The sequence below is a fragment of the Oryctolagus cuniculus genome, chromosome 14 (assembly GCF_051225735.1).
Source record: "Oryctolagus cuniculus isolate XC-2025 breed Fujian yellow rabbit chromosome 14, ASM5122573v1, whole genome shotgun sequence".
NCBI classification, from domain to species: Eukaryota; Metazoa; Chordata; class Mammalia; order Lagomorpha; family Leporidae; genus Oryctolagus; species Oryctolagus cuniculus.
In genome coordinates, this window is record NC_142880.1 from 97,343,729 (window position 1) to 97,368,522 (window position 24,794).

The window sequence follows — 24,794 nt, forward strand, 5'->3', positions numbered from 1 at the left end:
TCAGTTTCAAAAAGAAAGAAAAAACAACAGCAAACCCTACATTTAATATATGACTCAAAACTCCTAGGTCATTTTTAATGGTTAGATTTCCATGAACCTTCTGCTTTTATTACATTTCAGTTCAAGGACCTAAACACAGTGGCTCTGTATTTATCACATGCAAACTCTTCTACCCAACTGTCAAGTACCAAAACTCAGTAGAGTTTAGCCTTTGAGGAACAAGGTACTGCTGAGCATGGGACATGGGAAGCAAATGTACCACCTGTCCCCTGGAGGTCCATGACTTGACCTCCAGGGCACAGAAGACAAAGCCTTCAAATTCAAAATCAGAGTCCAGAGCTGTAGCATGGCGGGTAAGGCCGCCACCTGCAGTGCCAGCATCCCATGTCGGCACCAATTTGAGTCCCAGCTGCTCTACTTCTGATCTAGCTCTTTGCTATGGCCTGGGAAAACAGCGGGAGATGCTCCAGGTCCCTGGGCCCCTGCACCTGTGTGGGAGACCCAGAAGAAGCTCCTGGCTCCAAATAGGCCCAGCTCTGGCTATGTAGCTGTTAGGGGAGTGAACTGGCGGATGGAAGACTTCTCTCTCTCTGCCTCTCTGAAGCTTTGCCTTTAAAATAAATAAGTAAAATAAATAAGTAAATAAATCTTAAAAAATTTTTTTTTAAAAAGCAAAAAGCAAAGCATGTTGCTGCCTTGTTTGCTGAGTAAAGTGTTTCTACCAAAAAGTTACTTTAAGGAACAAATTTGTAATAGTTCCTAGTGATGATTTTTGAAAAAAATAGATTCATAGTTTAAAGCAAGCCAGCTCTGGGGCTGGCATTGTGGCCTAGCGGGTTAAGCCACTCCCTACAATGCCAGATTCCATATGGATGCTGGTTCATGTCCCAGCTGCTCCACTTCTGATCCAGCTCCCTGCTGATGGCCTGGGAAAAGCTGCAGAAGATGGCTCAAGTGTTCTGAATCCCTGCTACTCACGTGGAAGACCTGGAAGAGCCTCCTGGCTCGTGGCTTTGGCCTGACCCAGCCATGTGGGGAGTGAACCAGCAGATGGATGGTCTCGTTCTCTCTCCTCCTCTCTGTTGACTTTCAAATACATAAACAAATCTTATAAAAAATAATAAAAGTTGAGCCAGATATATAAAGAAATGCAGTTTTGTTTCACATTTGGTTATTTCAATACTTTATGACACAGGTTCATCTATTAAACCATTGGCCAAGAACAATGGGGAAATGTTAGTTTTCTTCATCTGCTGTCAGGCATCAAAATTCATTTTTACTTAAAGTACAACAGAATTTCTAGAATTTAACAGAATAAAAAGACAACTGCATTTACTATTTTAGGGCAACAAACATGCCTGAGGCAAGTGGAACAGTATTTTAAATGGATGTGCCCAGCTGTACAGTTTCACAAGAAGGAAGCAAAGGGACAGGCAAGCACTGCCTGGTGCTATTGAGATGACATGGACACACGCAGGGGCTATTGTACATAATCACAAACGCTGCTTCTGTAGCCTGTGGGTCTCCTCAGTAGGAGCGGATGGCAGGGGGCACTGTGGCGCAGTCAGCTTCGTTCAAGGTTTTGTCAATTACAGGTCTGTACTCCAGAGTGACCTGAAGAAGAAAAGCTGGTGTAAGAGAGCATGATAGACAAATAGCCATATCTTATGTTGCTTTAGAGAAAATTTAACTCTAAAAATAGATTACAGGCATGGAAATGTAAAGAAAAAGCTATCCACTAGAAAATTTTATGGTAACTGGCAAATGATCTATATGTGCAATAGAGCACTGACTATGTAAGTTATGATAAATCAGTACAGTAGATTAGAGCAATGTACCAGACTCTTAATGCTTTATGAAAATAATCATATCACAAAAAGTAGGTGAAAACCTGTACACATCACACTGTCATCCTATGTTTACACTATGTACTTTGTTTTTTCTCCTTGAAAGAAAGTATTTATACATAAACATAGGAAATAGTATGTATATATACATAAGGCTTGAAGGAAACATTTTAAAATAATGGGTTATTGATAGGCTCATGTGTATTTTATTCTTTCTATACTTTTAAAAGTGAATATTTATTTTCTAATAATAAAAACCAGAAAGTATTATTAAAAATAGACTTGTGCTGAGAGAAACAAGTCAGGCTTTTATCTGATATCAGAAATAAATTTTGAAATAAATTCTAAACATGACTGAATTAAAGACCTACTGGGCACCCCATGCAAATGACAAGGACAGAGCTCTACTTGATTCACAGAGACCCAGACAAATGCTTATAAGGTGATCTCTTACAAGCTGCGAAAGCGTTAAGGGCAAAAATGTTGTATCTTGGGGTTGGCGCAGTGGCATGAAGGTTAAGCCACCATCTGCAGTGTCAGCATCCCATATGGGCACTCATTTGAATTCTGACTGCTCCACTTCTGATCCAACTCCCTGCTAATGTGCCTGGGAAAGCACTGTAAGGTGGCTCAAGTACTTGGGCCCTTGCACACATGTGGGAGACATGGAAGAACTTCCTAGCTCTGGCCTGGTCCACCCCCAGATGTTGTGGCCATTTTGGGGAGTGAACCAGTGGACAGAACATCTCTGTCTCTCCCTCCCTCTCTCTGTAACTTTCAAATATAAAATAAATAAATCTTAAAAAAAATAAAAAGATGTACCTTAATTATTTCTGGGCCTCAGTGACCAGCAGAGGTGCCAAACGGCTGAATAATTCTTGAGGGGGATGAGACTGAGTCTGCTGGGACCCTCGCTGGCCGCCTCTGCTTGCTGCGAGCCCCGGGCACGCTACGGCTGCTTCTACGTGGTCCAGCCAATGGCTCCCTCTCTACCAGACGAGCTTCTGGGAGTGGCTGTGGCCTTGCCCCAAAGACCTGGGCTCCCTACTGGACTGCAGAATCACCATCTCCTTCCCTGCCACCAGGTGCAGGACACTTGCTCCCACCCCACGCCCTGCATCGGGTCCATGCCACACAGGCCGAGGCTCCTCTGAAGCGGCCCCATGGGCTGGATCTGCTCCCAGGCCGTGTCCTCCATGGTGCCTCACACCTGGTGCAGAGCACGCCCCCACGTACCTTCCCAGTCTTGACATCAACGTAAGAAAGGGTGTGCTTCCTCCAGTGCTCCCCAAACGGCTTCTTCTGCTGCCCTTGAATAGGCTTGGAGTAATCGTACTCATCGATCCGCACCTGAGCCAGAAAAGCCACATGACAGAGCAACACCGTCAGGAAACACGGCAAACATGATGATGGTGCGCAAGCACCTCCGTCTGTGAGGCTGGCACCATGGACTTGGTGGAAGCTGCTGGCTGTGCTGCCACAGTGTGAGTTCAGGAGGACCCAGTTTTGCACAGCATCTTTGCAGCTCCTAGCAGGTGGACACTGGAATCAGACATCCCTTGTCTCTTCTGCTCCATACTCTGAGCGTTTGCCTCAACTTTCTTTTTCTTTCTGCCTTTTTAATGTAAATGTTTCAGCAATCACGTTAAAATTTTCAAAAACTCTAAAGTAGAAGCTGCATGCTCTTAAGGAAAACCTGGGGCACATTACTGGTACGACATATGAGAGCCTCTTCCGATAAAACAGAAAGCGCTAAACCCTTGGCTGTTCCTGCTGGGTGGGGCGCGGCTGCCTTGCAGCTCCTAGTTTCTGAGTGAGCGGCCATGGGCTAAGCACTCCTAGGGGATGCAGGTTCTGTCTGCCAAGCTGCAAGTGAACACAACAAAACCTAGCTCACCTCACCCCCATCAGAGGCCAACCTGGGGAGGCCTCAGTCCCACAGCATAGACTCTCTCCTCCCAATGGGCACAGGCAAACCCAGCTCAGCCTGACGCCTGGGAGGTGAACAGTGACGCTCCACAGTGAATGCGCGGCCAGTTTCTCCTGCTCTGCTGGTTTCCCAGAGCAAGCCCCACACTCTGGAGCGCAATCTGCCCATCTCCTGAGGCAGGAATCTTTGTGGTCCTTTCGTTGAGGTGGTTTACTCCCTTGCCACGCTTGTTGCTGTCGCGTGCTGAAGCACCCTCTTCTGTGCACAGCCACCTGTGTCAGCACCTGCAGGCCCTTCCCAGATCACAGCCCAGGCCTGAAACGGTGACTGACCTTCTGGAAGTCAGCAAACTGTCTGCACCTAGCTCTGGCCCTGGTGAGAGCCAGGCATGCTGTGCCAACAGAACTGGCCAGCACCAGCAGCAGGAGGCGCTGATCTAAAGCAAGAAGGCGCCACACTGGTGCTGAAAACCGTAAAAAAAAAAAAAAAAAAAAAAAAGTATGAGAGCTACCAGAAAAAAAGGTCGTTTTCTTGATTGACTTCTGCCAAACGTAGAGAAAATGCAGGGGAATGGAGTAAATAAGCAGCCCATGTGAGCACGCCCCGAAGCACACCTTGTAATCCTCCCTGGCGTGGGCACCCCGAGACTCCTTCCGAGCCTCAGCTCCGTAGATGGTCTGCAGCGCACACAGCATCAGATTTTGCAGCTCCAGGGTCTCCACCAAGTCTGTATTCCAGACCATCCCTGGGGACATGCACAACCCAAGTCAGTGCTAAATGGGAAGCACAGGCCCACCCTGCGGAAGGCAGCGCCCCAACCACACGCGTGGAGCTGCAGACACTCACCCCTGTCAAACGTCTTCAGGTGCTTCAGGTCTCCGTAGAGCTGGCTGATCTTCTCACAGCCTTCCTGCAACACGCTCCCAACACGGAACACTGCAGCATGACTCTGCATAGACTGTAACACGAGACAAGACCGGGAGAAGAGGCTGTAGAGAACCACTGTACCTTTAGTCCTGCCTTTTTTCTGAATTTAATTCAGAAAAAAAACTACCTGGAGGTATTTTAGGTTTGCTGTGATCCAACTGCTTCCTATCAGATGGACAGGCAACCCTAATGGAATGATTTTTCCTTGTGCCTTCCTCTGAAAATCCCCTTCATCCCATGCCACACCTCAGCACGCCAACAGGTATATTCCTGACTCCTCCTCTTTCTCTTACTACAGCTTTTAAAAAATGTATTGGGGGGCTGGCACTGTGGCACAGCAGGTAAAGCCGCAGCCTCAAGTGCCGGCATCCCATATGGGTGCCAGTTTGTGTCCCCGATGCTCCACTTCCGATCCAGCTCTCTGTGACCTGGGAGGTGGCCCAAATCCTTGGGCCCCTGCACCCACATGGGAGACCCAGAAGAAGCTCCCAGCTCCTGGCTTCAGATCGGCTCAGCTCGGGCTGTTGCAGCCAATTGGGGAGTGAACCAACGGAAGGAAGACCTCTCTGTCTCTCTCTCTCTTCCTCTCTGTAATTCTGACTTTCAAGTAAATAAATAAATGTTAAAATAAAATGTATTAGGGCCAGTGCTGTGGCACTGGAGGTTAATCCTCTGCCTGCATGGCCACAATCCCATATGGGTGCCGCCGGTTTTAGTCCCTGTTGCTCCTCTTCTGATCCAGTTCTCTGCTATGGCCTGGAAAAGCAGTGGAAGATGGCCCAAGCACTTGGGCCCCTGCACCTGTGTGGGAGACCTAGAAGATCCTGGCTCCTGGCTTCAGATTGGCCCAGCTCCCACCATTGTGGCCATTTGGGAAGTGAACCAGTGGATGGAAGACCACTCTCATTGTCTGTAACTCTACTTCTCAAATAAAAATAAAATCTTAAAAAAAAAAAATGTATTCAAGAGGCAGAGGGATAGAGAGAGATAGAGAGAGAGATAGAGAAACTCCCATCCACTGGTTTACTCCCCAAGAGATCACAATGGCTGGGGCTATACCAGGGCTAGGTCAAAGCTGAGAGCTGGAAACTCAATCCAAGCCTCCCATGTAGATAGCAGGAACCCAACTACTTGAACCATCAATGGCTACCTCCCAGGGAGTTGGGAATTCAAACTAGGCACTCTGATATGGGACAGACACCTAACCACTAGGTTAAATGTTCACCCCTAATATAGCTTTATAATTTAATCGAGAGACATTTAACTTTCCTTAGACTGATACATAACTGTGCAACTGTAATGCACATCATCAATGATTTTTCAGGAAAAATAAAAAAAATTCTCTTAGAATTTATAATTATTAAACACTTTCATTTTCTTCAGTAGTCACATGGTTTTCCATATGCCTTCCTTCCATTTCTGGGTAGGGTGTGCCAAGGGTAACGTGACTGCTGACCGTGAACAGTTCACACTAGAAAGCAACTGATATTTTTGAGTCTTTTACCCAGACACCTGCCCATGCTCTTGTATTATTGCTGCTTTCAGTGTATTCTCTCAGGAATCTTACTCAACATATCTGTAAATAATGGCTACTCTCTTCCTTTTCTTTTTTTTTTTTTATTTTTTATTTTTATTTTTTGACAGGCAGAGTGGACAGTGAGAGAGAGAGACAGAGAGAAAGGTCTTCCTTTTGCCGTTGGTTCACCCTCCAATGGCCGCTGCGGCTGGCGCACTGCGCTGATCCGATGGCAGGAGCCAGGTGCTTCTCCTGGTTTCCCATGGGGTGCAGGGCCCAAGGACTTGGGCCATCCTCCACTGCACTCCCTGGCCACAGCAGAGAGCTGGCCTGGAAGAGGGGCAACCGGGACAGAATCCGGCGCCCCAACTGGAAATAGAACCTGGTGTGCCGGCGCCGCAAGGCGGAGGATTAGCCTAGTGAGCTGCGGCACCAGCTCTCTTCCTTTTCAATGTGTATCTATGAGTCTCATGGGATTAGTTGGAGTCAGCAAAAAAAAAAAAAAAAAAAAAAAAAAAAAATTCCTCTGCCACTGAACATGTACACCATGAGCGCAGGAGCTGTGGTCTGCAGCACTGAGCCGCACAGAAGGGACAGGGCCCCTTGCTGCTGGGAACGCCTCCAGGGTTTCCACTGCAAACACCTCAGGGATGTGCTGCTTCCCACCCTGACTCAGGCCCTGATCACCCAATACAGTGGCCACATCTGTCCTCACTGGCCTCGGCAAAAACCCTGGTTCACCGCCCTCTGTGCCTTCAGTCATGCTGTTTGCACCACTCCCTATAGCTTCCCTGAAGCCTACCTCCAGGGGAGACAGAAGACACAGACCTCTGAGGACAGGGCAGTACCCAACCCTTTCTGCTGGGGCCTGTGTGCATGTGCCACTGGACCCCCTTCACAACAGGGTGAGAGGAGAGGCTTTGCGGAAAGCACTCACTTGCAGAAATTCTTGCAAATGATCTCAAGTAGACAAGGGCTCATTCGTGACCAGGACTCCCTGTCTCAGAAGAATCTGATTTTTCTCCTGTATTGCCTCCCGCTTTATACAACATCTTGATCTGATTCTGTTACACACGGCAGAGCCACTGGCTACATGTAGCTACTTCTGTTAGAACTGACATGCAAGAAAATCAAAATTCAGCTTCTTACAATGACATTTCAAATCCTGCCTGGTGGCTACCATGCTGGACAACAGACACTTCCACCACCAGAAACTGTCCAGCACCAAGGGTCGGTGCCCATTGACCACTGCCTGGTGGCTACCATGCTGGACAACAAAGACACTTCCACCACCAGAAACTGTCCAGCACTGAGAGGTCAGTGCCCACTGACCACTGATTTGACCGGCAGCGACGGCCCCAGTTCAAAGATGCTTCCAGAGTTACTGGAAGCTGGGTGGGGGAGGTCCAAGTAGTTCCTGGGAAGGAGATATAAGCAAGCGTGCTGGGTGGACTGTCAGGTAGCTGCTAAAAGGTGGCCACCAGCTGGAGACTGAGCTCCTGTTGACGTCTACGTCTCTCTTCTGGCTGTGACACCACAGGGCCAGACACACACCCGGGGTGGACAAGTCCCCTATCTGCTCAGTGGCTGTTCTTGTCCTGGACTGCTGACCTCCAGCCTCCTATGTGGAAGACCAGACTTTCCTGGGAACTCTGCTGGACTCTCCACTGACCAAGCAAGGAGCCTGAGCCACTGCTGCACACCCTGACACCAGGCTGCGGCACAGCCGCACTGGCCGGCGCCTGTTCTTACCTTCTGCATGCTGAGGCGCAGCTCCGACGTCCTGATGCTCCCATCAGCAAATCTCAACTTGTCAAGATTCATAACAGACTCTTCCCCTGCATTTGGTTTAATCGGGGGGACTTTATCTCCTAAAAGAAAGAAAGAAAAAAAGGCCAGAATTTAACTTTTGAAAACCTTAGGAAAAACTGGATGGATTCTGAACGACACAGCAATGTGTATCACAGCCATTTGGGAATTCAGAAAACACAGATGGAACCACCCACTGACCTGGGGCCAGTCTTAAAGAACATAGAGAACATCAAGACATTTCTTGCACCCCATAGGTAACCTCTGATTGAACAACATAGAAAACATCTCTAAAATTAGATTTATGAAAATACATCTTTAACCTGTTACTTTATTAAAAAAAAAAAAAAAGAAAAGAAAAAGACAGCTTCCAGAAGGCAGGTCTCATGAGCCGTACTGATAACCCAGGGCCAAGCATACCTGCTGTTCTCAGGCACATGGGCCAGGACGCCAGTGCAATCATCACTGGCCAACCCTGCCTCTCAGACTCGGATTTGCAAGATCTGCAGCTCTTCCCTCTCTGGACATAATGCTCTGAAGAAAAGCGTTATCCTTGAGGATGTATTTTAAAAGCCCTGTGCTGCCGTCAGCTCCTCTAGCCGGGGCCGGGGCCCCGACTCTCCTGTGCTCCACCCGAGTGCTTCCTGGAAGCTGCTGTTTCTTTTCCTTTTGTTTTTAATGTTTTAGAAAGTTGTCATTCAGTGAAATTTCCTTCTGTTGCACAGCCTCACAAATTTTCATACTTGCACAGAATCATGTAACTACCACCACAATCAGGATACAAATAGGTCTGAAGTCTTTTAAGCCTTAAAAAGTTCCTACTTGGGGGGATATAATGGTACATTTTCCCTGTTCTATCATCAGTGAAGACAAAATAGAATTTGCCATTTTTAGTGTAGTTTTTTTTTTTTTTAATTTATTTGAAAGTCAGAGTTACACAGAGAAGAGAGAGGGAGAGAGACCAACCCCAAATGGCCGCAACGGCTGGAGCTGGGCCTGGCTGAAGCCAGGAGCAAGCTGAGTCTCCCACGTGGGATCAGGGTCCAAACACTTAGGCCATCTTCCGCTGCTTTCCCAGGTGCATCAGCAGGGAGCTTGACTGGAAGTGGAGCAGTTGGGTCTCAAACTGGTGCCCATGTGGGAATGCCAGCATTGCAGGCGGCTTACCCTGCTATGCCACACACCAGTCCCTAGCATAGGGGTTTGCAGGTTCTGCCAGGCGGAAGTCCACAAAGAGGCCCTTTCACAGAAGCCCACGTGCAGCCCGGTTCCCTGCACACTACAAAGGTGCTATTTCTGTGGCTGAGTTTTGTTTTGTTTTGTTTTTGACAGGCAGAGTAAACAGTGAGAGAGAGAGAGACAGGGAGAAAGGTTTTCCTTTACCGTTGGTTCACACTCCAATGGCCACTGCGGCTGGTGCGCTGCAGCTGGCGCACCGTGCTGATCCGAAGCCAGGAGCCAGGAGCTTTTCCTGGTCTCCCATGCGGGTGCAGGACTTGGGCCATTCTCCACTGCACTCCCGGGCCACAGCAAAGAGCTGGACTGGAAGAGGAGCAACCGGTACAGAATCCGGCGCCCCTACCGGGACTAGAACCCAGTGTGCCGGCGCTGCAGGCAGAGGATTAGCCTATTGAGCCGCGGTGCCGGCCTGTGGTTGAGTTTAAGAAGTTGTAAAAGTGTCCCTTGATCCCATATATACAGAAGTGTGAGGTGTTTTTATAAAACTTTCCTTTTTGTGGCATAGTAGGTAAAGCTGCCACCTGCAGTGCTGGCATCCCATATCGGCACCAGTTTGAGTCCTGGCTGCTCCACTTCCCATCTAGCTCTCTGCTGTGGCCTGGGAAAGCAGCAGAAGATGGCCCAAGTCTTGGGCCCTTGCACCCACATGGGAGACCTAGAAGAAGCTCCTGGCTGCAGATCAGTGCAGTTCTGACCATCTGGGGAGTGAACCAGCGGATGGAAAACCTCTCTCTCTGCCTCTGTAACTATGCCTCTCACATAAATAAATCTTTAAAAAAATAAAACTTCCCCTTTCTCCTCAAAGGACCTGGCTTCAAACCCTCTGCTTTGCTCTGAGAGAAGCACATCTTGGGGCTCAAGGCTACAATGTGCAGAGCTGGCAAACAAGGGGAGTACCACCTCTGCTGTCAGGACTGATACCCACTTGAGCCGTGGCCAGACCCAGGGAGCGGCTGACAATGTAACCTGCATCTTCGTAACTGCTAACAGCAAGGAGGCGCACTGACCACTAGCTACCCGTGCTAGCTCTGCTTGTCACCCCTATCCACGAGGACAGCATTTTCTGACACAAACAGTTAACACCAGAGGAATGTACAGTGAGGACTCAGGGGTCCCCCCATCCTTGCCACAGGGATGTCCACTCTGCCTTGTCCACCTCACACTACTGCTCTGAGCAAAGAGACAAGGCAGTCACTGTGCAGAACCTCTGGGAGTCCTCTGTGACTGGAGCTTGGTGTACTGGAGTGAACTCATGTGTTCAGCACAGGCATTTTTCTCCCATTCATTATTTGAAATGAATGCAAGAAGAAAACACCAACAAACCTGTACTTTCACTGAGGGCAGCAGCCATGGCCAACCCCTTACCGGTTCAGTCATTCCTTCCCCCTTAAGCAGGATTATATTTTAAGAACACTTTATATCATGTTTCCATAAGGATCAAGAAGTTATATTCACTTACATCTACTACTTAAAATATTTCCTAAAAAAGCCAAGTAATACATGCAACATTTCCCCTCAAAATCACAATTTCCTAATGATGGCCTCTGCATGACTACAAAGAAAAGAACTTGCCAAAAACAAAACAAAAAAACTTACCTCCCTAGCCCAGCCTCTGCCTGGTAATGTTAATCTCTGGGCTTGTTTCCTTACTGCTGGGGAAATCCAGACTGCATTTCTATGATCACTGAGCCCATCTCCAGCAGCAAATGCAGACGCCACCCACTCTCCCCCAAACAGCCTGGCTGCAGGAATAAAACACGTACCGGGTCTGCAGGACTCTGCAATGCTCAGGGCACAGGCCCGGCCAAAGACCACCAAGTCCAGCAGCGAGTTTGCCCCGAGCCGGTTGGCACCGTGTACCGAGGCACAGGCAGCCTCCCCACAGGCATACAGGCCGGGCACAATCTGATCCTGGCCATTCACGTGCCTCAGAACCTGCATGGAAGACAACACACCTTCAGACTCGGCATCTGTGCTTTAGGTTGGAAAAGGGAAGTCGAGACCAACCTGTCCTATCTCAGAGGGGCCCTGCCTGCTTTCTCCCTATGCCTCTGAACACTCCTGCTGACCAGGTGCAAGGCCAGTGTGGCATCCACGTTCTGCAGAGGCTCTCCACTGCCCCTGACCCAAGCACTCTGCCCCAGCTCTAACCCTTGCTTAGACTGGGGGTGGGGCAGGTAGAAGTGCATCCAGCGGGGATAGGCGGCAGTGTATCACTCTCTCACCCACCCCTTCTGTCAGAGGACAAGGACAATTCCCAACCACCCTGCCTGACAAGGAGACCATCAGAGACCCACAAACTCCGTATGAACCACACCCACTCTTGGATTTAAAGATCACCTCACTGCCAAGGCCATCATGAAAATAGAAGTGATTACAGAATGCAAAAACCAGCAAATATCGTATCTGTGACTTTTTTTTTTTTTTTTTACTAAGAGGGGATTAAGAAATTAATAATAAGCTGTTAAGGAGTGAATGCAAAAACTGGAGTAGAACCAAGGCCTTTGTCCACCTTGCACTAACAGTAACTCACAGTCAGTGCAGTCTGTCAATAATCACAGGCTGTCTGAGGAACACACATCTTTCCCTCTAGGATCTAAAGGGACAGCTCTGAGGTGGGCCCTGTCAGCACCTGTCCCTTGTAGTTGGTAGGAATGCCGCCCATGTTATAGTGCACCGTGGGGAGCACAGGGATTGGCTCCTTGGTGACGTCCACACCCGCGAAGATCATGGCCGTCTCAGAAATGCCAGGCAGGCGTGTGGCCAGCTGCTCGGGTGGCAGATGGTGCAGCTGCAGGTAGACATGATCCTTCTCGGGGCCACAGCCTCTGGTGGAACGAAGCACAAACCATGACACGAGGCAAAGAAAGCACTGTAGCATGGGATTCCCAACACCGATGATCTCGAAGAAAACTTCTCAGGGGGCTGGTGCTGTAGTGCAGCAGGTTAACACCCTGGCCTAAAGCACCGGCATCCCATATGGGCACTGGTTCAAGACCCAGCTGCTCCACTTCTGATCCAACTCTCTGCTATTGCCTGGGAAAGCAGTGGAAGATGGCCCAGGTCCTTGGGCCCCTGCACCTGCATGGGAGACCCGGAAGAATCTCCTGGCTCCTGGCTTCGGATCAGCCCAGCTCTGGCCATTGTGGCCAATGGGAGTGAACCATCAGATGGAACACCTCTCTCTGTTTCTACCTCTCTCTCTGTGTAACTCTGACATTCAAATAAATAAATAAACCTTAAAAAACTTCTCGGGACCGTCACATACATCCAATCTTTTCTCAGCTTCTGCTGTGTGCCAGGGGGATTCTAAGTGCTAAGAAATGGCCATGAACAGAAAGAACTCCTGCACTCACTACAAACTCCAGCCCTTTCGTCACAATTTGCTGCATTTCCCTGCTACCTGAGTCACAAAGCCCTTTGTGCCAAATACTCCAGCACACACACACAAAAATTCAACTTCTCATTTTTTAAATATAAAACCTCTGAAGGGCATACAAGCAGATGTTTAAAAAGTGCCACTAGGGGGCAGTGCTGGCATCCCATATGGGCGCCGGCTTGAGTCTGGCTGTTCCACTTCCCGGATCCAGCTCTCTGATATGACCTGGGAAAGCAGAAGATGGCCTGGGTCTTTGGGCCCCTGCACCCACGTGGGAGAAGCAGAAGAGACTCCTGGCTCCTGGCTTCGGCCATTGCGGCCCATTGGGGAGTGAACCAGCAGATGGAAGACCTCTCTCTCTCTCTGCTTCTCCTTTGCTCTCTGTATAACTCTTTCAGATAAATAAATCAATCTTTAAAAAAAAAAGCGCCACTATATTAAGGAATAGGCACTGGAAGCCTCTCTTTCTCATGGAAGGACAGATAACGAACACTCCCAAAAGGTTATTAAAACACTTGTGGGGATCAGTGCTGTGGCTTAGCGGGTGAAAACACTGTCTGCAGTGCCGGCATCCCATATGGGCGCTGGCTCGAGTCCCGGCTGCTCTACTTCCCATCCAGCTCTCTGCTATGGCCTGGGAAAGCAGTACAAGATGGCCCAAGTCCTCGGACCCTGCACCTACATGGAAGACCCCAAAGAAGTTCCTAGCTTCGGATCGGCGCAGCTCCGGCCGTTGCGGCCATCTGGGGAGTGAACCAGCATATGGAAGACATCTCTCCCTTTGCCTCTCTGTAACTCTTTCAAATAAATAAATAACTTTAAAAAAAAAAAAAAAAAAAAAAAAACCTGTGGGTATTAAATACACCACAACACAGCACCTATGACTCATGCACTCACTTCTGATTGGGTATGGCCCCATGCCTTCCATACTGAATGCCTATCACACATTCACACTCACAGATGTAAGAGCGTTACAATATCCTGGCTAAAATTTTCCAAATGTAGGTCTTTAGGAAAACACCACACACCAATGTGCATGTGTGCAAGTGTGAAAGTCTGTGCGTGGTGTGTATATAGATGCTGTTGAGTGCGTGGCCACACAAAAATGTACACTATGTCTGTGTGTGCAGTATGTTTTGGGGGCATGTATATGCAGTGTTTATATGCATAGTATATTTAGGTGCATACACAACTGCACGTGCGTGGATATGCAGTGTGTACACAGGTGTGCAAGTATGATCAGTGTGTATGCTGGTGTGTGTGGGGGGGTTGTGCACAGGGTGTATATGGCTATGCACGTGTGCTTTGTAGTGTGTATACAGGTGTGCTTGTGTGAATATGCAGTGTGTACATGATGTGTGAGTACTCAGTGTATACAGGTATGTGTCTGCAGAGTCTATACAGTGTGCATGCAGGTGTACACCTGTGTGCAGTGTATATGGGTGTGCGTGTCCAGTATACACTTGTGTGTGGGCATGCAGGGCGCCTGCCTGCACACACGGGTGTTTATGGAGGTGAATCGCACCTTCCTTCTCGGATCTCCAGGGTCATTGACCGAGACACCACATCTCTGGAAGCCAGGTCCTTCGCGACAGGGGCGTATCTCTCCATGAACCTTTCGCCCTGACTGTTAATGAGAATGCCTCCCTCTCCACGGCACCCTTCTGTAATGAGACAACCAGCACCATATATGCCTGCAAAACAAAACAAACGAACGTTCATAAGGATTGTGAGGTCTATAGTTCAAAAGCATAACATTTTTTTCCCAAGACATTTTCAGGAGGACAGAAAAAAAAGGCATTCAAAGGGAATTATATCCAGAATCAGAAAGAGGAAAAGTTAAGGAACAGTACGAAGTCTGGTTATCAAAAAGCCACCAACAAAGCTGAAAGGTCGGTAGGTTAAGCCAACGCTTGAGATGCCCGCATCCCAGAGCGCCAGTTTTAGTCCCACCTGCTCCACTTCCAACCCAGCTTCCTGCTCTAGCACCTGGGAAGGCAGCAGAAAGTGACCAGGGTACTTGGGCCTTTGCCACTCACCTGGGAAATCAGAATAGAGGTCCTGGCACCTGGCTTCAACCTGGCCCAGCCCTGGCTGTTGCTGGCATTTAGGGAGTAAATTGGTAGGTGGAATATCCATCTCTCTCTCACTCCACTTTTCACATAAAATATTACACCCACCCACCCAAAGCTCAAAATGCAAAGACCCAGTGAGGAGAAAGCTCTCCCAAGACTCTGATTCCAAAGCATTATGTGCTAAATGTCTCAGATTTTAATTTCCTTTTTTTTTTTTTTTTTTTTTTGACAGGCAGAGTGGACAGTGAGAGAGAGAGAGACAGAGAGAAAGGTCTTCCTTTGCCGTTGGTTCACCCTCCAACGGCCACCGCGACCGGCGTGCTGCGGCCGACGCACCGCGCTGATCCGATGGCAGGAGCCAGGTACTTATCCTGGTCTCCCATGGGGTGCAGGGCCCAAGCACTTGGGCCATCCTCCACTGCACTCCTTGGCCACAGCAGAGAGCTGGCCTGGAAGAGGGGCAACCGGGACAGAATCCGGCACCCCAACCGGGACTAGAACCCGGTGTGCCGGCGCCGCAAGGTGGAGGATTAGCCGGCCCAGATTTTAATTTCTTAACCTCTTTTTGCACCTTGAAATTCTGGTGACTACTTTCTTTAGGAATAAACAGGTTAGAGAATTTGTATCTGAAGTGCCTGAATAGCAACAAGGACAAATTATCACTGTTGGTAGAGTTACTGCTTGCTGTACTTGCCAGACAGTTCTAGCTCCTTTACACTGACTTTCATCTCACTGTGCCACCAGGTGATATCACCCCCATTCTTGGAGGTCAGCGACTTATCCAAGACCAAGCAGCCTGGAAGAGCAGAGCCCAGACTCATATGTGGGCCACATGGTGCAGCTTGTGTCCCAAGCGAATAAAAAATGAGGAACGTCAAGCTCTTAACTTGTAGCAACAGATTCATTAAAAAGTAATTTGAAATCTAAAATGTTTATTAGTGACTAAAAGGATTAATTATACGCTTTAAAGGTAAGGCAGATTCTTGCATTTCATGTGCCTTTTGTTCTTCCCAGTGTCAACGGCATTTTTTGGTGGCTCACCTGCCGACAGTGTGCTCTGGAAGGGAGCAGGTGGAAAGTCCAACTATTTGGTTCCCACACATGTGGGAGACCTGCACTGAGTTCCCAGCTCCCAGTTTCAGCCCTGCGCAGCCCAGCCCAGCCCCTGGAGAGCAAATTTGTGTATGAGAGTCTTCTCTCTCCCTCACATAAGCAATAAATAAAGTAAATACATAGGAAGCACAAGAAATAGAGCGCAGGGGCCAGCACTGTGCATAGTGGGCTGAGCGTCCACCAGCAGCACTGGCCTCCCGTGTGGGTGCCTCTTCTGACTCAGCTCTCTGCTTACGGCCTGGGAGAGCAGTGGCAGACGCTTGGGCCCCTGCACCCGTGTGGAGACCCAGAGGAAGCTCCTGGCTCCTGCTGGGCTGAGTTCCAGCTGTTGCGTCCATTTGGGAAGTGAACCAGCTATGGAAGACCCTTCTCTTTTTCTCCCTCTCTGTAACTCTCTCAAATAAAGTCCTTAAAAAAAAAAAAAAAAAAAAAAAAAAAAGAATGACAGAAATGGAGCTCTAAATACTATAAATTACTGAGGGAATTCAGAAACTCAGAAATATTTGGTTGGATAAAGACATTCAAAAAAACCACATTTCTTATTTTTCATCCCTGCCAGGGATCAGAAAGAAGGCATTGACAGGGCACAGAGAAAATGGGGCCTCTGGGGCAGGGACCGTGGCACAGAGTGCTTGGTGCCAGTCCCAGCTCCTGCGTGCTTCCAATCCAGCTTCCTACTCAAGTGCCTGGGAGGCAGCAGGTGATGGCCCAAGTCCTTGGGTTCTTGCCACCCACATGGGAGACCTGGGTGGAGTTCCTGGCTCCTGTCTTTGGCCTGGCCCAGGATCCACTGTTGCAGGCATTTGGGGAGTGAACAAGTGGATGAAAGATCCACCTGTCTCTGCCTTTCAATCAATCAGTCTTTATAAACAGTTCTAAAGATGAATTTAGCAAAAGAGGGATGTGAGACTGGTCTTTAGCGTCCTAATCAAGTCTCCTTATCCAGAGGTCAGATGAGCAGCTCCGGAACCAGGAGGAATCACCTCACAGCCGGCAGGCAGGGTTCATTTCTAGGTGACAGCCCCTGAACCTGGGACTTTAGCTGTCCCTTGTGTTAAAGTCTCTGAATCCCATGGAGACCCAAAGTGAGGTCACCTCCCCAGAACCAGCTTTCCCAGTCATTCAAGGGGTTGAACCTGTCACAGCTGGATCCTGGCTTTCCCCATCACCTGAGACTGTCCACACCACTTGTCAGACCTGGCATACTGAGGCCCTCCTGTGTGCTGAGCACTGGGTCACAGCACTGATTGAGACCCTGGTGCCTGCCCCAAGCAGCTGACCACACAGCTAGAGAGGGACACTGAGCAATCCCTGCTTTACCCTGGGGCAAGATCGCAAGCTAGGGTCCAGGGCTCCCCTGGAATATGGAAGACAGTGACTTCCACTGTCCTGTACGAGTTAGGGGAAAATCTTGAGAAAATGACATTCCAGTTAGGACCTGAGACATAAGGAATCTGATCATTAGAAGCGTGATAGCACGTCAGCTACAGAGCAGCACCGAGTAGGTTCCATGTGCTTACAAGACACAAATGTAGATCCTACCTGTGGGGTGGAACTGGACGAACTCCAAGTCCTGGCAAGGAAGGCCGGCCCTGGTGACCATGGCTGTCCCATCACCGGTGCTGGTGTGGGCAGACGTGCAGCTGAAGTAAGTGCGCCCATAGCCTCTGGAAACCAGACAGTGGCATCAGGACACCAAGACCTCCTATCTCACAGAAGCACAAATGGACAGAGACGCTCCTGGGCCACCACCTTCTATGCACTGTCTGCACACCCACGCCTGTGTGCACATACCCACCCCACAAGGCCAGAGCGCCCCTGCAGTGGACAGGAGGCCAGGGAACAGAGAGGGTATTCAGCTTCCTCGTTTCGTACTTCGTGCCGTCTGAGTAATTCATCTGATAAGCATATACTAATTTCACAGTGAAAAATCCTAAAAGTTATGATTTGTTTTTCCCCCAGTTATTCTGTTTAAACAAATACCAATGATATATACCCAATGTGACTAACACGATGGTCTGGCGTATGCATTGTGAAATGACTACCAATCACGTTCATTAACACATCCATCACCTCCTACAATTACCCTTGTTTTGTGGTACAGACACTTTAAGACCCAGCAAATTCCTGTAACACATTAGCTACAACCACACACTGTACACATCCATCTCCAGTCTGCTCTCAGAACTCAAAGTTGTACCCTGATCCACAGCTCCGCCTCCAGCCCCAGCAGCTCCCACTCTGCTCTGTTCTTAGGAATCTTTCCAGACCCACGTGTGGCTGAGATCAATCTTAGTTTTTCTCACCTGCCTCCTTTCACTTCACGAACATCATCCTTCCTGTCCTGGCTGAAGCATTCCACTGCCCACCCACACATTTCATTCGCTGATGACCCTGACCCTGACCCTGACCCTAACCCGAACCCACACATTTCATTTGCTGAAGACACACGTCGGCTGACCCCACTGCAGCAAACACCAGAGAACATGTAACTCCCTGACATGTGGATTTCCCTTCTTTCAGACATCTACCCAGTAGGGAGACTGCTGGATCACAAGGCAGCTCTACTTGAGGACCCTCCATACTGGTTTCCGTTAACAACGGGACTGATTTACATTCTCTACATCTTTGTCAAGGCTTGTCATCTTGTAACAGATGCGAAGCGATGTCATTATAGTTTAACTTTGCATTTTTTGATGATCATATATGAAGGTACTTCAAAAAGTCCGCAGGAAAATGGAAAATATGTTTACTTTCGTGCAAAAAATTTTTGAAATCTATACAGTTTTTTATGTTCATTTGCATTATACCTGCTGGCCATGTGTGTATCTTCTTTTGACACATGTCTATTCAGGTCCGTTGCCCATTTTTAATCAGTTTTTCTATTGAGTTGTCCGAGTTATCCTGGATGTCAGGCCCTCATCATATCTGAGCCCGAGTTCCCAGTGTATCCTGGAAGTGAGGCCCTTGTCAGGTTCGTGTGTGTGTGTGTGTGTGGGTTCCCAGTGTATCTCAGAGGTTAGACCCTCAACTGATGTTGGCAAATATCCTCTCCCACTCTGCATCTGCTCATGTCTACCTGGCTATGCAGAAGCTTGCTCATGTTTAACATGGTTTTTAAATAACAGCCTGACCATATATAAAGTGAAACTTCGTCATTTTCATCAAGTGAACACACAGCACTGCTATGTCCTGGAAATCAGTGTGGATCAGTGATCACTACTGCAGGAGAGGCTGTACCAGCACAAGTCACATGACTCTTCCCTCCTCAGTTTTCTCCTCTGAAAGTGGGATGATCATCAAGGACCCTCCAGCTGCAACCAGACGGCAGCTTCTGCCATCTACTGAGGATGTCTGGGTGCTCCCTGGACCTACCTCCAAGGTAGGTGCTAGCTGTCCCCCTTCACAGATGAGGAGCCAAGGCAGGCAAGGTTATCACCTCACAAGATAAGTCAAGACCTATGACTGACCTGCTATCTTATCATTACCCTATTTTATGTATTTATTTATTTACCTTTTTTGACAGGCAGAGTGGACAGTGAGAGAGAGAGAGAGAGAGAGAGAGAGAAAGGTCTTCCTTTTCCATTGGTTCACCCCCTAATCGCCGCCACGGCTGGCGCAATGCAGCCAGCACACCGCGCTGATCCAAAGCCAGGAGCCAGGTGCTTCTCCTGGTCTCCCATGGGGTGCAGGGCCCAAGCACTTGGGCCATCCTCCACTGCACTCCCGGGCCACAGCAGAGAGCTGGACTGGAAGATGAGCAGACGGGACAGAATCCGGCGCCCCAACCGGGACTAGAACCCGGGGTGCCAGCGCCGCAGGCGGAGGATTAGTCTATTGAGCCGTGGCGCCAACCAATCATTACCCTATTTTTATTAGGACAGAGAACCTCTGAAACTCCATTTTACAAAAAAATACAATAAACCATCAAAACTAGATTCCTGGTGCCAGCAGTACGTTAAAGCCCTAGCCTGAAGCACCGGCATCCCATATGGGCACCGGCTTGAGTCTGGCTGTTCCACTTCTGATCCAGCTCTCTGCTATGACCTGGGAAAACAGTAGAAGGCCCAAGTAGGAGACCCAGAGGAAGCTCCTGGCTCCTGGATTCGGACTGGCGCAGCTCCAGCTGTTGTGGCCATCTGGGGAGTGAACCAGCGGATGGAAGACCTCTCTCTCTGTCTCTACCTCTCTCTGTAACTCTTTCAAATAAATAAATCTAAAAAAAAAAAAAAAAAAAAAAGATTTCTACCCGGTCGCAACAACAGTGTTCTTTGCTCGTATGCGGTGGATGGACCCATCTTCTATGCACAGCGCGATAACACCACGACACTCCCCATTCTCCATCAGAAGATCCAAGGCAAAGTACTCCACAAAATAGCTGGTATCATATCGCAGAGACTAAAAAAAAAAATAAAGATCTCGCATTCTACATCACATTTAATTAAGCGAGAAACCAACATTTAGTGATACTGCTCACGGAACAAGTTTACAGCACTCACCCAGCTCTAGTAACAAATGAGTGTGCTAAGCCCAGACAGAATGCTGGATCACAAGCAGCAATACACAGAAGTGACGGTGCCGATATCACTGAGAGCACAAGACTTTCTATAACTAGCAGCTTAAAACAAAGGTGGCGAGATGCAAATCTATGTCAGCATACACTACAGGAGAGACAGGCAACAGCAGGCTCTGAACAGACTGCATTCTGGCAACACATCTTATTTCCACACAACCTTGGGAGGCATCCCAGGCTCCACTGGCCACACAAAGCACGGAGCTCCCCTCAGTTTAAAGCTACTGTGAGGCCCATGGACCACTGAGTCATAACCCAGATGAGAGCTGCTGGTCACACATGGCCACTTAATCAAAATAAAACAAAATGTTCAGCTCCTCAGTCCGCAGTGGTCACATGGGGCTGGCAGCTGCCCAAGACGACAGGGCCAGCACTGGACAGGCCATCCAGGCTGGAACTGACGGTCCCTGCAACATAAAGCCAGTAGCTCTCAGCAGCCAGGGCCAGCTCCAATGTGACAACCCCAGACAAGCAGGTCCTGTCACACATCTGTGAATGGTGAACACACTTGGCCACGGCACTGGAAAGTCAATCACCATACCCATGTTCTGAAAACCGCAGAGTTCAGGGCATTACTTGGCCATGCCAAGGTTGGCCCTGATTACCCAGCAACTATTGTCCCACAACTCTGCCTATTTTGAACAAACATTGCAACAAAAACAAATCGATCAGTGCAGGATCTCAGAGGTGATAAAAACCTTTAAAATACTGCTTGTGTCTTGTGTTCGGCAGGCGACAGGCCACAGGTTCAAATCTGGTAGGCACACAATTCAAGCTTCCACAAAGACACAAGAAATGCCACACTGCCCTAATGAAAGCGGCTTTTCACAGCGCGTGCTCCACGCTCCTGTGCCCTGAGAAAGGTCTCAGGAAACTACGCTGTCGCTGTTTAAGCAGCCCCTGAGCTGACTCGCAGCTGCAACCCAGCCCACAGTCCCCACAATCCTCGCCTGGCCAAGCCACGCATCCTGTCTCATGCACCAGGTGGCCTCACCCTTCCATACAAGGTGTGCAGGAGTGAGTGGCCGGTCCGATCAGCCACACAGCAGCATCGGTGGGCCTGCCCGCCTTTCCCAAACTTGAGGCTCTGTCCACCGAACGCACGCTGATAGATCCTCCCGTCTTCAGTTCTGCTAAATGGCATGCCATAATTTTCTAGCTGTGAAACACAAACAAAGACCCGTTACCTTAACGGAGGCAAGGCATTCAGGGTAACGTGCACTGACCACCTTCAAGAGACCTGTAAACCCAAAGCTCAGATGTCCTAGGAAAATACTGACGCTTGAGAAGAGAGAAATTTCCGTGTTACATGAACTGAATAGTTAATGACAGAGGATTTTCCTTGCTAGCCCGGCTCACTACATATTCTTTAGTGGAGCACTTCCACTTCTTCTACTTCTATTTTTTATAGTAGGAACAGGTTGTGAGAGGGCTTGAGAGCCTGCCACACATTACCTCGACCACAGAGGCAGGGGCTTGCTCTGTCATGTAGTGGATGGCGTCCTGGTCCCCCAGCCAGTCAGAGCCCTTCACGGTGTCGTAGAAATGCCATCTCCAATTGTCTTCTTCCATATTTCCCAGAGCAGCATTGATGCCTCCCTGCAAACACCAAACACCTCTTACAAAGCCGTGAACGGGAGTCCCCACTGCATCTTCGGGGCCAGTCTCCTCCCTGGAATCTGATCCAGAGAAAGCCGCTGTAAGTGTGGTAAACTGGGATGAAGCTGACCTTCCAGGGCTGAGTGAGGTGAACAGTCACGAGTATCGAGCACTCAGCAGGCTACTCTGACAAGACAGCCTCCGTGTACGGATGGGAGGCGCTTCCTGCCAACTGACGAACTCCCTGCCCTCTATTTCCTAGGCCTGTGCAGGGCCACCAGCCCCATCTTATCTCACAGAGTCACAGAATATGGCACGACAGGAACAAATTCAGCACTCATCTTCCTTCTTCCCCCAACTGAAATTCTGACTCCTCGGCTTTAGATAATCCTTTCGCTGCGTAAAGGCATACTCTCTAACGTCTTTCTCTTTTTCCAACTGTTACTGAGCTAGCACCTGAGTACAGCAGACCTACGATGCTGGAACTCCTGCCTGTCTGGTGCTGCTGTCCTCTTTTCTCACTTACAGTTTATCTGGGAAGAAAGAAGTCACTACACAGAGACAAGACCCTTGTGGCACACGGAAGTTACCAAGTCACTTTCCCTTCCCTCCTCCAGTTGTAAACCCAAGCACAACCCAGCTTAAAAAAAAAAAATGCAGCTCCCATGTAGGGGAATGATACAGAAAGTGAGCCTGAAAGAACAGGAAAACTGGTACAGCGTGTGCATACAGATGCCCGCCACAGTTCTACCATTGCTACCAGTTTAAAATCCACCTCTCAGAGCCAGCACAGTGGGTGAAGTTGCCATTTGCAGTGCTGGCATCCCACATGGGCCCCAGTTCGAGTCCTGGCTGCTCCACTTCCGATCCAGCTCTCTGTTGTGGCCTGGGAAAGCAGTAGTAGATGGCCCAAGTCCTTGGGCCCCTGGACCCACATGGGAGACCCAGAGGAAGCTCCTGGCTGCTTCCTTTGGATCGGCCCAGTTCTGGCCATTGCAGCCACTTTGAGAGTGAACCAGTGGATAGACGACCTCTCTCTCTCTCTCTCTCTGCCTTTCTGTAACTCTTTCAAGTAAATGAGTAAATCTTTATAAAAAAAAAAAAAAAAGCCCCCCCAAAGAGGTCCAGGAAGTTCTCAGATGCCCCAGGCCAGGGCCTGGTGGTCTTCTCTCCCCAGTTAAACCTTCTCAAGAACCATCAGCATTAGTATTACGCAAGCCTTTCCTCCTCTTGCACTGCCTTAAAACTGTATTTCTTGGCGACATTATTCAGAATTATCTGTTTGTACCTATTTCTCCTTTTAGGGCATGATTCCTATCATATAAATAATATTCTTCATTGCACAAACATAGATTTAAAGCAAAGTATCTTTGCAGTCCTTATCAGGAATCATGTTCCAAATAGTAGAAAAGACCGTTGAGGAGGACAGAGAGAGAACTTCTATCTGCTGGTTCATTCCCCAAATGGCCATAACGGCCAGGCTGATCAGGAGCCCGGAGCTCCTTCCAGGTATTCCACATGGGTGCAGGGGCCCAAGCATGTGAGTCATATTCCGCTGCTTTCCCAGGAATATTAGCAGGAAGCTGGACCAGAAGTGGAGCAGCCAAATCTCGAACTGGCATCCATGTGGGATGCTGGTATCACAGGTGTAGGCTTAACCCTGCTACTCCACACAGCAGCCCTGGGAGCATGTTCTAGCCTGCACATATTTATGCCATCATCTACGCTCATCGTCATTCTCACTCAGCAAGGCCTAGCCAGGGCCAGGCACTGTGCTGGGCAATGCAGGTAGAGCAACCACGTACATTTCTAACCCAGGAAATGCCATGGAGAAAACTAAACAGCGGCTGGACAGCAAAGACCCAAGCGTGACTGCAGCCAAGATGAGTGACAGCAAGGTCCAGTCCTGCAGGCTTCCAAGAAAGAGGCTCCAGGCAGAGACCCCAAATTAAGAATGAGAAGAGTGGGTGGGAGGCAAATGTGGCTGTAAGGTGACAGGCAGAGACTGTGGGACTGGATGGGAGCTCACAGGCACTCAGAGCATTGATAGACTGCTTCTCTTACCTGTGCCGCCACAGTGTGTGACCTGGTAGGAAAGAGCTTTGTGATGCATGCTGTGTTAAATCCTGCCTCCGAGAGGCCAAATGCAGCTCGTAAGCCAGCTCCACCAGCACCGACCACCACTGCATCAAATTCATGGTCCACTACTGGGTACTGAGCAGAAATCTGGAACAGAAAACAACCCAGCTGTCAGTCACATACGCAACTGTGCCAAACACACAACAGCCTTCGAGCAGAGAGGGCCCCATGCTGACGTGGGCTGCGAGCACTGAGCACTATTCATAGTGGGGAGAGTCCCACATGATGAAGGATCCCTACTCAGAGTTTATCATATCCCATGGGCCGAGAAACCCAGTACTTAGCTGATATGCCAATGACGTAGAGGTGTACCCTCAAAACATCCATTTTCCAGAAAGCTTAACCGTTAACAACCGAATCTCACCAAAGCAGGAAAATGAAGAAGCAAAGTACCAGCACAAACCATGAGACCAACCAGTTCTAAGTGTGGCCTCTCCTTCCAAATGTCAATGTTGCTCATATCCTCTGTTTACATCACATACATAGGCTTACAAACCTACACTCAGACAATGTTTCTCCACCTGTGATCTCCAAGCTGCTCACAACAAAGCTGAGATGTTCTCATTTAAACAAGCATATTCCAGTCCACTGGGTGACTCCCTTAGCACTGAGGACCACGCCTCTGTTTTAGGTCATGCTCCATGGCCT

General features: G+C 48.9%; 1 protein-coding gene across 2 annotated transcripts in view; it reads right to left on the minus strand.

The window, feature by feature from the left end:
* Positions 1-1,154: 1,154 nt before the first annotated feature.
* The window catches only part of SDHA (succinate dehydrogenase complex flavoprotein subunit A), a 29,062-nt gene continuing 5,422 nt past the window's right edge, over positions 1,155-24,794 (minus strand). For both annotated transcript variants that reach the window (XM_051829792.3, XM_017339216.4), the window contains exons 3-15: positions 24,072-24,233; positions 21,864-22,007; positions 21,403-21,567; positions 20,085-20,233; positions 17,378-17,502; positions 14,173-14,341; positions 11,901-12,096; positions 11,032-11,203; positions 7,973-8,091; positions 4,624-4,735; positions 4,392-4,522; positions 3,084-3,197; positions 1,155-1,614 (exon numbers count right to left, since the gene is read on the minus strand). In XM_051829792.3, coding sequence (XP_051685752.1) covers positions 1,528-1,614; positions 3,084-3,197; positions 4,392-4,522; positions 4,624-4,735; positions 7,973-8,091; positions 11,032-11,203; positions 11,901-12,096; positions 14,173-14,341; positions 17,378-17,502; positions 20,085-20,233; positions 21,403-21,567; positions 21,864-22,007; positions 24,072-24,233 — 1,845 coding nt within the window. In that variant the 3' untranslated portion in view covers positions 1,155-1,527. The remainder of the gene's footprint in view (positions 1,615-3,083; positions 3,198-4,391; positions 4,523-4,623; positions 4,736-7,972; positions 8,092-11,031; positions 11,204-11,900; positions 12,097-14,172; positions 14,342-17,377; positions 17,503-20,084; positions 20,234-21,402; positions 21,568-21,863; positions 22,008-24,071; positions 24,234-24,794) is intronic.